At 34.1% G+C, this 12468-nt stretch overlaps 1 protein-coding gene across 2 annotated transcripts in view; it reads left to right on the forward strand.

Moving 5' to 3' along the window:
• The first annotated feature begins 361 nt into the window (after nucleotides 1–361).
• LOC129004925 (neuferricin-like) overlaps nucleotides 362–12468 on the forward strand; it is a 45142-nt gene continuing 33035 nt past the window's right edge. The window contains exons 1-2 of one of the 2 annotated variants that reach the window (XM_054433632.1): nucleotides 362–1008; nucleotides 6116–6256. In XM_054433632.1, coding sequence (XP_054289607.1) covers nucleotides 642–1008; nucleotides 6116–6256 — 508 coding nt within the window. In that variant the 5' untranslated portion in view covers nucleotides 362–641. The remainder of the gene's footprint in view (nucleotides 1009–6115; nucleotides 6257–12468) is intronic. The other variant, XM_054433634.1, reaches the window with a different exon arrangement.

Here is a 12468-nt window from a genome sequence, read left to right on the forward strand (position 1 = left end):
ATATATATATACATATATAAAAATTTGGACGAATGGTTTTTTTGGCCTCTGGGGACATCAAAATGAAAAAGTAAATCGGTCCCGGGTCAAGGTCTTACCGTGCCACCTACGGTAATAGCTACTTCCCTATAGGGAAATTCGCTAAAATATAAAATTTAATTTGAGGCATTTATAATTTTATTCTATGAACAAAAATAATTTTTCAATTACTAAACCTTCGTTTTTAGTCAATCAGAAGCCTCTGACACTGTTGGCAAAATTAATCCTGAAATACAAATTGTGCCTCCGCTACACGGTGCACAACAGCACAACACACAGACAGACATAAACATACCAACATAACATAACCTCTTTTCTTTGTGTTTATAAAATTAATAGCCTATCTCATTTAAATTCAATCATAATAGAGTTGTACATTTTAATGATTTGATATTGCATTTTGTTTGTAACAGTTTATTGTTTCTTTCTTTCTATTGTTGTTGCTTTTCTTGACAAAAAACATTTATTTTATGTAGGCTATACCGGTAACCAATATTAAGTTACCTAACTCAGAATTAATTAAAATATAGCCTACCTACTCTGGAGTACGCCCAAGTTATTTATTCACATATTTTATTTGTTTGGAATTAATAAGCTTAGTTATGATTTTGAAATATACATTGTTTACACTGACAGTTTCAGTAGTTCCACTCTTTATTATATTAAAAGATGCAAAATCCTTCAATTTTATTCCTAAAGTAATCCTGGACAGCGTATCAGTAGTTAATTCTGAATCCTTTAACCAATTATTAGCATCTGGTATCTTCACATACTTCACAGCCATTGGTGTAATAAAATCAGAGGAAACTGATAGTGCCTCTAACTCTTTGTTTACGGAAGAAGAAATTAAACAGTTTAACGGAATCAGTAAAGATAAACGACTTTACCTCGCAATATTAGGCAACGTATTCGACGTTTCAAAAGCTGCCAAATATTATGGGCCTGGTGAGACGTACAATGCATTTACAGGTAGGCTAATTGTTCCAATATTTATTCATTATTAGGTATGCTACACTAAAGTCTCAATTAGGCTAGCGATTGACCATAGCCATCCCTAGTATACTAGAGACGGCTATGGATTGACTCATTTTTTTGTGCTCACTAATTTTTAGGTGACTTGAGTTGTGTCTTCCACATTAAGATGATGGCCTACCCTAATATTGAACCATTGGTGTTAGGAATGGTCAAGGATATCCAATTTATCCGTTATTTTATGAGTTTTTATGGGAAAATCACCATTAAAAATCAAAATTTCAAAAAAATGAAAAAATGCCTGGAGATACCATGGATTAAAACCTACATATAAAATTTCATAGAAATCGGACCACGGGTGTAAGTTAGTCCCCATTCACATCCAGACACACAGACATCACTTCGAAAACAACTTTTTTTGGTCCAGGGGGACCCAAAACGAATATAACTTATCCACTCAAAACTCAAACTCGAAAATTTTGATGAAAACAATAGGCCTACTTTCTCCATATACTACTATGGTGGAGGGGGAGAAAGTAAAACTATGATATGCAACGAGAACTATCGAAATAGGATTGTTTACAGTTACTTTTATGTTTTTAATTTCATGAATCATTTGTGATATTTTGCGAATCTTTAACAATTTTTATGGGAAGGTCTACAGTAACAAATCTAATCACCTTTGAGCAGTACATATATTCATCAAACTTTGATAATAGAGCCCAAGTTGATGCCTTGTTTCTCGACTTTAGTAAGGCTTTCGATAAAGTGAGCCACGATCATCTTATTGCTAAACTGAAGGCCTATGGTATTATTGGCAAACGGAACTTCTATTGTGGATTGACAATTACCTGAGGATAGACACTCGATAGTCAGATTTGCAAATGCTGAGTCTCTACCCATGAAAGTTTTGTCAGGGGTTCCCCAGGGATCTCTCTTGGGGCCTTGTCTGTTTAACATCTTTATAAATGATATAGGGGAAGTAATTGAGTCCGAATACCTGTTATTTGCCGATGATATAAAATTATTTAAAACGATCAGAAATGTTAGTGATGGTGAATCTCTGCAGAGAACTCTCGCTGGCATCGAGTCTTGGTGCAAGCAGAATTTGATGTATCTCAATGTATCTAAATGCAATGTAATATCCTTTACAAGACGTGAAACTATTGTACATATAGATTATCGGTTGGATGGTACTCCCCTGAGCCGGTGCCACGTAATTAAAGACCTCGGAGTCTATTGGAATTCTTCCCTTACGCCTGAGCACCACGTAAATGAAATCTGCAGGAAAGCTTGTGGAATCCTCGGTCTGATCTTCAGAGTGTCAAGAAATGGATTTTCAATAAAAACTCGTAACTACCCTTTACAAGACACTCCTACGCCCGATTTTGGAATATGCGTCGGTGGTTTGGAAACCTTACCATGACATCTACGTTTCTCGGTTACAGCGAATTCAGAGAAGATTTGCCAGAATGATGGGAGTTAGATGTGGCTACAACTATAGAGACGTCCCAGTTGAAGAACTTGAGTGCCTGCTGAACCTTCATACTCTGGCCAAGAGAAGAGATGTTGCGGATCTGGCTTTCTTGTTAAAACTGATCAATGGTAAAATTGACTCTCCTCAGCTGTTGGAAAAGCTGTTATTTCGAGTTCCAGGCAGTACCAGGTCTGCAGATGTTTTCTTCAGGGCGCAGTACAGGACTAACTACCTGGGTAATAGTCCGATGATCCGACTCCAACGACTAGGAAACAAATTCTAGCCTAGACAGTCTAGCCTCCCTTAAACATAAAATTCCACACGATTAATTAATTCACACCTAATTACACTTCACATCCAAATACAGATATACACCAGACTTGAGGAACTATACCACTTACATTAGAATAGGCCTACAACAGTTTAAACTCAGACATCCTACCATACGATTCAGACATACATTTTATTATCATTGTTATCGTTATTATTATTCTTATGCCTTGTTATTGTTATTCATGGTCATTCTGCATTGTTATTGTTATGTCATACTTTATAGCTGTTATTGTTGATTGATTGTATCGATGCTATTGCTGATGAAATGTTGTTTTGTCGTAATTTAATGTTTTGTATTTATATAGGCCTAATCTTATTATAATCTTAACTGATTGTATTTTGTAAATGGCATTGCCATGGAAAATAAAAATGAAAAATGAAATTTATTTTTCTCTATATTGTTTAGGTGGAGTGGTAGAATATTATGGCTATGGTAGATGTGTAATACTAAATAGTATACTGTAAATTTAAAGAAGCGAATTTTTTCAAATCGTGTCCTCCCCCATTGCAAACGCAAAGCTTGAGTAACACTTGTAACAGTGGATTTCAAATATCCCGCCAGATAAGTAAATTGGAGTCAAGCAAGCGTCACTGTGATATCGCTACCCTCCCTCTCCCCCGCCACAAGTCGGAGGGGCACGGACTTCTCTAATAAGTGACCAAGACATTCAGTGCCGTACCGTCAAGCTATCAAGTTATGAATTTTCGTTTATGGTGTAAGTTAGTGCAGTGTCGCTGATTACCGATCGGGGCATACTTCCAAATGGGTAAGTGTCCCTCCAAAAGTCGAAAGTTGTTAATTCTTAAAAAATTTCAGATTTTAATCTCAATTTTTTCAAAGTTTGTCTCGATTTTAATTTTCCAGCATCGAGTTCTTAAAGTATCGAACGTTCTCACTCTCGGTTAGAGGCAAATGTCTCTCACCTCGAGGCTCAAAATCCCTTTAGAAATTTTACACCATATAATCGAACGGAGGCATCTGTCTCGTCGGTTCGATTATAAAAAGGCCCTCTTAATTTCAAGTAATAAATCATTTTGGTTGAGTTTTTATAAAGTGAAAAGTTAGTAAAATTTTATTTTGGAGTGTTCCATTTTGTTGTTCTGTTGGTCATGGGAAGATTAAATATGTTTTATTTTCAGAGAGTGTTAGTTTATCGCTTATTCTCCAACTTAAATTCCCGTTTTGAGTTTTATCCCTTGTATTTTAAAGTCTTACACAGTGTGTAGATAATATATTATGTTGTGTGTAGTATTTATTTATTTTTATTTATTTATTTATTTAACATCATCACATTACATCAATTCTCTTGACAGGTGATTTGTCATTAAGTCTAATAAAATTATACATTGAAAAATCTACATTATATTCCGTGTGGGGTACATATCTCGCATGGTGATACATTTACAGAGAGTGTTATCTTATAGTTTATTCTCCAATTTAAAACCCCCTTTTAAATTGTGATCTCATATTTGTATTTTAAAGTCCTACGAAGAGTGTAGATAAAATGTTACGTTACGAGTAATATTCCGTGTGCGGTAGGTATCTCGCATGGCGATATCACCGTACGTTTGAGCATAACTGTTTTAAGAAAATCATCTTGATAGGCGTTTAGTTGTGAGTTCAAGCTAATTTTCCTCTGTGTTTTGTTTTTGAAGTGGGGTGTACTTTTGGGTATTTTTTACTTGGTAAGCCGCGTGAGGCACATGTCTCGCACGTCAGTAATATTATATCATATTAATTATACCCGCCTTCAGATTAATTCACATATCAAGTCGTAAGGGGCATTTGTCTAGTGCGACGTAATTTGTAAATATGATTTTATTGAATATCGGGAGGGGCATCTGTCTCATTACCCACGATATCCAGTTTATCGTTCATTCTGTAAATGTACCGATTCATTATGTATCTGATAACTTGAGATATTGCAATACATTTAGGCTACTAAAGTGCTATGATTCGTCCATGAGGTGTGAAGTTCGTATGTGTAGTTTGGCGCGAGAAAGGAGCACGTTTCGATAAACTGTAAACCGCTGTGATTAAGGCTCGTTAACCATATATCGATGTATGTATTGCCATAGGTTGAGTAGTTACACAATAAATATCGATTGATTATTAGATGTGGCTAATATTTTCAACACCTGATATATTTCCTTTATACCAGGTAAAATTTAAGGTTACTATAAGGATCGAACCTTCTCTGTGGTTTATCCGAGGCAAATATAATTTATTTTGTATTGTGGGAATAATTGACAAAATAATAACTTTTACTAATAGGCTACATCATTCCCATTACAAACTACAAAAAGCATTTTACACTTATCTTTTTTAATTGGTACAGCAAGTTTGGTTGTTATGTTAGGTTAGCTTAGAACAGTTTCATTTCTTAATCCATATAATAGACTATTTTAGCCTAAACAACATCAGTTGTTAACTTGTGACAATCGGAAAACAAAAATATCGATAGGTATATCGAGAAAAAATCATCGATAATAATGAATGTTCCCTTTAACAGGAAATTACCCTATTTTTTTATTAGTAAATGATTAGTAGTTTTATTGATTAGTAGTTTTTTGAGTAGTTTTCATTTGATTTTTTTTCATTATTAGCAAGTTTGGTTAGGCTATGACGGTTTAATTTTATAATTAAAAAATTATAAGATTAATTTTATAATTTTTCTTAATTTTATAATTAAGTATGACGTCATGGATCAGAAGCCAATCAGAAGCCTTCAAATGACACTGTTGGCAAAACTAATGAAATAAATATTACGAATTATTAGGTCCCATAAGTCAGACCCTTTTTATTCTAGGGTAGACTTTAAAGCTTAATAGGCTAAAAAATAAATGGTGATACAATAATAACACAGCTCCTAATGCAAGATTGAATACGCTGTTTTCCCTCAATTTATTGTTCTTTTTAGGCCGCCTTCTCACTAGATTGCAGCCACTGGGTGGCAGCCGCAAAAAAATCACTCTGTTCTGTGTAGTATTTCTTGGGTTTTCCTCATCTGAGACGTTTCCTTTCTTCTTTGGTTCACCAAGTAATTCAGTAGGCATACCTACTGCTAATAACCAACCTCCACTACTATCCACAAATGCATTGCCCTCTTTATCCATATTGTTAACAAGCAATGAAATGTAAACTAAACAAAGCAATATGAATAACAATAGATCTTAAAACAAACAAGCCCCAATTTAATTGAACTTATTAATTCTCCCGAAAGCTATTACATGTCTTTATTCTTAAGCTTAAGGTATCTTAGTTATGAAAATTCAGTAAAGTTTGTTTTACAGGTCGGGATGGAAGTCGTGCCTTTGTCACAGGAGATTTCACTGAGAGTGGTCTCACTGATGATGTTGAAGGATTGACTTTACAAGAACTTCGCAGTTTAAATGATTGGGTGAAATTTTATTTCAAAGAATATACTTACAAAGGTTTGCATATGAATTTTCCATTGGTCTACTTTTTTCAACTGTGGAATCAGGAGATTACATTTTACCAATCTGTGTTGTTGCTGCATTGCAAACGTAAACAGACTAATCAGAATCAGAATCAATAATCTTTATTCGTTCTGTATGTACATACAGAATAGAGTCAATACATTCAATACATAGGCTACAAATAGTTTTACAGAAATCTTAACATATATAATACTAGTACCATAGAGACATAGTACCGTAGTAACATATAGACTAGTACCATAGATGAAGCAATATAAAGAGATAGGCAGCCATATGGAGTTTAGCGTGGGATATTTTTAGCCTAGTAGTGTGCTGCTCCTAGCGGCAATATCGAGCCCTAAAAATCTGCGTTACCAACGGAAGCGCAAACAATGGCTTTGTTTCCCATTCAGTACGCAACTTCGAGCGCCCGGTTGCCGGTTCATGGATTAAGTTTACTGTGTCTGCTGCTTGATTTTTTTAATGTCACAGATGTGCGAGTTAGCATAAAAATTGCAATTACTCCATTTATATTAAAATCAACATGTACAGTAATACCTTTACTAGTGGATATTATGTCAATGAAGAATTATTTTCATATTAGGCCTAATTTAAACTGATTTAGTATGCAATATTTGTAGCACGCGTGACCTTTATACATTTATTTAGCTAATATAAAAGGTTACCGGTAACTACAATTTAATTGATTTGTTATACTTCAACATTCAATCATTTACTTGGTTAAAACGCAAAAAAACTTTGTTTACTTTTCAAGTTAAAAACTCAGAATGCCCAGCTGGTTTATTTTTATTTCCACCCAAACAAATCTAGATTTTTAGCAAATTTCCCTACAGGGAAGTAGCTATTACCGTGGCATGGTTATAGGCCCGGGACCGATTTACTTTTTAATTTTGATGTCCACAGAGGCTAAAAACACTATTGGTTCAAATTGTTATATGCATATGTGTGTCAGTCAACACGATGACGCGATTAATTTTGGTCCCATTTTCCTGAATCTTGGGTTGAAGGTTTAGGGCGTGAGAAACTTAAATGATTTTCAATTCCAAAAATTTTAAATTTAAAATTCCAATGCCATTCTTATGTAAATTAAGTAAACTGTCGTAGTTTCTTTGCTTATGGATATATGTTGCCCAAGTTAATTTTGTACCCAGGATGGGCCCATAAACAGAGCCTTTATTTAAATTTTCGTTATCTTGTATTGTGATAGGTCTATTGACCCATAATTATTATGTTTACAAAAGAATGTGAGTTCATAAAGATTGTAGTTCTTTGAATTTTACTCTGGTTTGTTACTTGGGCAATACTCTTGTCGTTCCAGAAACAATTTTTAACAATAATTTTTAAGTGTAGTGTTAAAGAGTGGACTAATTTGTGAGGTACCAAATTTTAAGGGGGGTAAAAACGTATTGCTAGTCAACAAACACCGTAGCTTACCCGATTTTTATCCACAACATCTTACTCCTAGGCCTATGTGTTGGCCATAGCTTGGGCTATGGACCAAAGAACGTAGGCCTACTTTTAATAACAGTGAAGTACGCAAACACACCCACAACGATATATTTATTCATAATAGCACTTCGTTTCACATAATAAAGTTAAAACGACCGATTTTACGAATATTTAACGCCGATGACAACATCACTTAACCTCGAAATGGTGTTTGTTGACCAACGACAGACGACAACTAGACCGGCTCAACAGGTGAATTTCCGATCAGCTGTTGGCTAGTTCTCAAACTCACCACCAGAGCGATTAAGTCTCGACCGAGGAAATCATGATTTGAGCCGGACAAGATTATTCGCTGTTTGACCACCGACTAGCTCGCACGAGTTACGAATACCACGACACTACGATATTATTACGAAGGTTAGCTAGTTCGCTTAACAACTACTTATCACGTCTAAATTACCGTATATCTCGTTTTCGCTGTTTTAATACCCCGAGACTTGTCGTCTAAGTTCTAAACCCCGTCTTTGCTTTGGCGGGTGAAAGAATCAAGTCTTGGGAGCAGCTGATTAGAACAATCAAACAGCTACGAATATTAATATTAAATCTATTTTAAATCATCCCACGATAAATTCTCCATTCGATTATATTAATTAGGCCCGACGACTCTGTAGGAATTGCTTTTTACATTAGATTCGATTTTATTATCTACCACAGTCTTTAGCCAGATAGTTTACAGTTTATTACGAGTATTTAAATCACATTGGCCTAAGATTGGATACTCGTCGGCCCTACAGAGTCATTCCAAAGGTTAGGCAAAATTCCCCAAAACACTTTTACGAAGGCTGGGATGATATAGTTCCAACTGAGCGTCTGAAGGATTTCCTGAGCGCTTCTAGAGCTCTGAGCCTTCGCTTAAATTTAAATAAATTGATCAGTCAAAGCCGTGACAACTTCGTATCGACCCCTGGATTTTTCTCGGCTCCTTCTGAGCACTCCGGGGAAGAAATTTGAGTGTGGCCGGTTCTAGGGTAGGCCTGGCCTGACTTAGGTGAATACTAGTTTATTCCCCTCTAGAATTTTGCGTCACAAATTGATTTAGCCTCGAAATAAATTGAGGGAGGATGGCTTTCTTTGAACAATGATAACGCATGCCTTATCCATCGTCAGTTTATTTTAAGTTTTTTGGTGCGATTAAAACTAATGAAAACTGTTTTGTGGATTTCAAAAGACCTTAGAATACCCAAGCCAAGATGCTTACAGTGTTCATCGTACCAAGATAAGCTCAAACAAGTTCAACACATGTAATTGCTGTAGCAATCACTTAAAAAAATTTGAAATACAGCAATATTCATATACTGTATGTATTAATCTAATGGTTATGTATAGGCCTACAAGACTCTACACTTTTAATATTTTTCAAAGATGTTCATTAGACTACTTTTATTAGTATATAATTTAAATTGAAAATATTTTTGTGTAACATATTTGTATATTTTAAGGGTTTGATAATTAATTATGCAAAACATTTGTTTGGAATATTTTTTTAAATTATGAAAAACAGAGCAACTATATACAGAGTGTATATAATGTTGTGTATACAGGCCTTTATACATTAAAATGTGTATACTAGGCCTTTACCAGCAGAATATAATGCTGCAAATTTGAACTCAAACGGACAAACGAGCCAAGAATGACAGATGTTCAAAGATTCATTTAATTTACATTAATTGCTATTATACGCTAACTCCTCAGGGGGCACAGCCCTAGGAATCGGAAGAAAATCGTGAAAGTAAGCATTAGGTCGATATGCACATCAAATTAAAGGTCTTTGTCAAAAGAACGACTCGAGTAAGAAATGGCAGTCGTTCAAAGATTTAAAATGGCAGATTTAAGAAATCTTTGAACGGCTGCCACTTTTAACTCGGTCATTGGATTCAAATTTGCGGCATTATATTATATTCTGCTATTAAAGGTCTTTAATTTGATGTCCATATCAACCTATGCTTCTATTTAAGATTTCCTTCTGACTCCTTGCGGGACGTCCCCATGATATGAGAGAAAATTGATAGTTCCTTAAAAGAATAGGTTTTTAGGTGTGGTGTTGATGTACCAAATCTTATCGATTTATCTGTTGTCGTTTAGAAAATATTAAGCCGGCGCGGGACTTAATACACCCTGTATAAAGTGAGTTTGGACATTAATAAACTGAGTACTCTTGTAAGCATAAAATTAAAATTATTTACTGAAATACTGACTAGGTTTTCACATTAGGGCCATTTCAAAGTAAACAATATAGTTAACGTAAAATAGGTAAATAAATAATAACGTATTACATCGTAGTGTCCAACTTGTTACATAATTTAGTCTTGATTGATATTATTTAAATACAATTTTTTATGCTTGCATTTTCTTTAATTTATCTTTCCTTTATCTCGTTTAATAAAACATTATCTCTATTTCTTCTACTTAGGGGTGTTATATGACTTTCCTATGTTTCCATAGTTTGCAAATCGGCTCTTTCAATGATTGATCAAGAAACGCAGCACAGTGTTAATTAAGTTTTCTTTTTAGTATATCAAATTGCCCAGGCTTTCTCGCTTTTCTCCATTGTAATATTTACGCCAAAACAAATTTAAATAGTAAATATTTCATTTCAACCAAGTAAGTAAATGTTTTTAGCACATGTTTCCTTAAATTTCAACTAAAACTAGTGGCTTGTAGGTACATAAGTCCCTAGAAAGCTCAAATGTAAAACAAATTATTGTAATATTTAACAAACTGAGAATAAAAATTATCTCTGTGTCAGGATTGATATCCCAGTACAACATATCTTTTGTGTAAAAATCAGTTTTTTGTTTGTCTTTGCTTTTGATGATGTTATTTTCGATAAATCATTTAGATTACTCCATAGGTTTAACTCTGCTAAAGGCAGCAAACATGTTTGTGAATAAATATTGGTTTACTACGGTAGCTTTTGTTCTTTTGGTTAATGATGATGAAAAGGCTTCCCTGATTGAAATGTTTTAAATTGTCTTCGTCAAATATGAAAAGGCAAATAAAGGTGTGTTGAGATAAATTTATTAACTTGAAAAAGCTACTATTAGCCTAGTGCAAGATTATGTGTTGGTATTCCTCCTAAAGGTGCGATTGATTACATATTCTATCAAAAAAGGGCCTAATCAACGGCTGATTACTTACTATTTTGCGACTGGTTAGGGTACAGTACCCAGTTATCGAAACCAACCACGAAACTACTTTTCGTCAACATCTTCAAAATGCATGTTGGTTGGTTTTAAGAAACGGAAACTACCTCTAGGTTTTACTGTTATATATGGTTGCTACATTTAGTACCATGTATGCTAGACTATGTTATTTGAACTTTTTTTGGTTGGGGCAACAGGCAGTACTTGGGTTAAAATCTCCTCCAAACAATATTTTTTTCGGCCCATTAAAACTTGCTATAAAACTAACATATGTTTTGAAATCAAAACAAAGCAGAAGTTTTGCATTTAATCTTGAATTGTTTATTATTTATTCAATGTAAACAATCCTTCAATACAACAATAACCTTCAAATTAGAAGAAAAGCTTCAGTATTTTTTCAGCAATACTAAGTTCAATTTCATTGATTTGAGCCATCTTCAATGATTCTACTACTTATCATAACCCATATCCTTAACAAATTTAGTTTAAAATACACTAGTTTGCAATTTCACAATAATTCATTTGATTTCAACTTTGTAAGAGGTAACTAAAGTCTGAATTATTACAGGTAACGTTATACCTGGTTTTAAATAGTATACTACAGTACATTGCAGAATTGACTGGCAAATGAGTAATTCAAATGTAATATTGCTTACTGGCTTGGTGATAAATCGCGATCAGCTGTATTGAAGTAAACAAAAATCAGCAGTAAATGGCTTTTAATGGTATTCTTATGGAGAGCATTTTACGTTATATCTAATTTTGTATTAAAATTTTCCCGCCGTCACTGGATCGAGACCTTTTATTTCCTCTCCCGTCATTCTACGACTTCCCAATCGCCCACAATTTTGACGCAAAGAATCGGTTTACGTAATTATTATATAGATACTAGTGAACCTGTGCGGCTCAATGCCCCGCAAAATAACATAGGAATTTAGGAAACAAATTCATCGTGTTATATATTGACTCAACGTCGAAAATTAAATACAGTAATAATAAAGCCTTAAGGGAAGCAGCCCAGCCATTTTCTAGCTGTATGTATATTATATTTAGTAAATTAATGTAAGTGTTCAAGTTCAAGTATGTTATAAGCAGCGAGCAAGGTTATAGGGTAGTTATTTTTTAAAGATTTTTAAAACACATTTAACAAAACATTTTATTATATCAAACCAATAGGCCTATGTAGCATATTTTGAGGGTCATAAAAATGCTGCTTGAAAAAAACACACTTTTAAAAATAAACACTAAAAAAACAATACTTTTATCACAAAAGCACTTCCATGAATACTATGATTTTAGTCTTAAAGTTACCTTCAGGAAGATTACCCTGGTCAGAGTTTTCCAACGTATATGTGTATCCTATTAAAAGATGTAGCTTTGCTTAAAACAACATATAATATAGTTGCCCACGACTGAAATTGGTCTGGGTAGAACCATGCTGCTCTTTAATTAAAGTGCTTGTGCTGCAAATGCCATGAATAAGATAACAGAAATTAGCATCTTTTCATTTTAAAAGGTAAGTTTGTTTCAGAC

This window comes from Macrosteles quadrilineatus, unplaced genomic scaffold, assembly GCF_028750875.1.
Source record: "Macrosteles quadrilineatus isolate MER2022 unplaced genomic scaffold, UCM_ALF_1.0 Scaffold_13__1_contigs__length_4303367, whole genome shotgun sequence".
NCBI classification, from domain to species: domain Eukaryota; kingdom Metazoa; phylum Arthropoda; class Insecta; order Hemiptera; family Cicadellidae; genus Macrosteles; species Macrosteles quadrilineatus.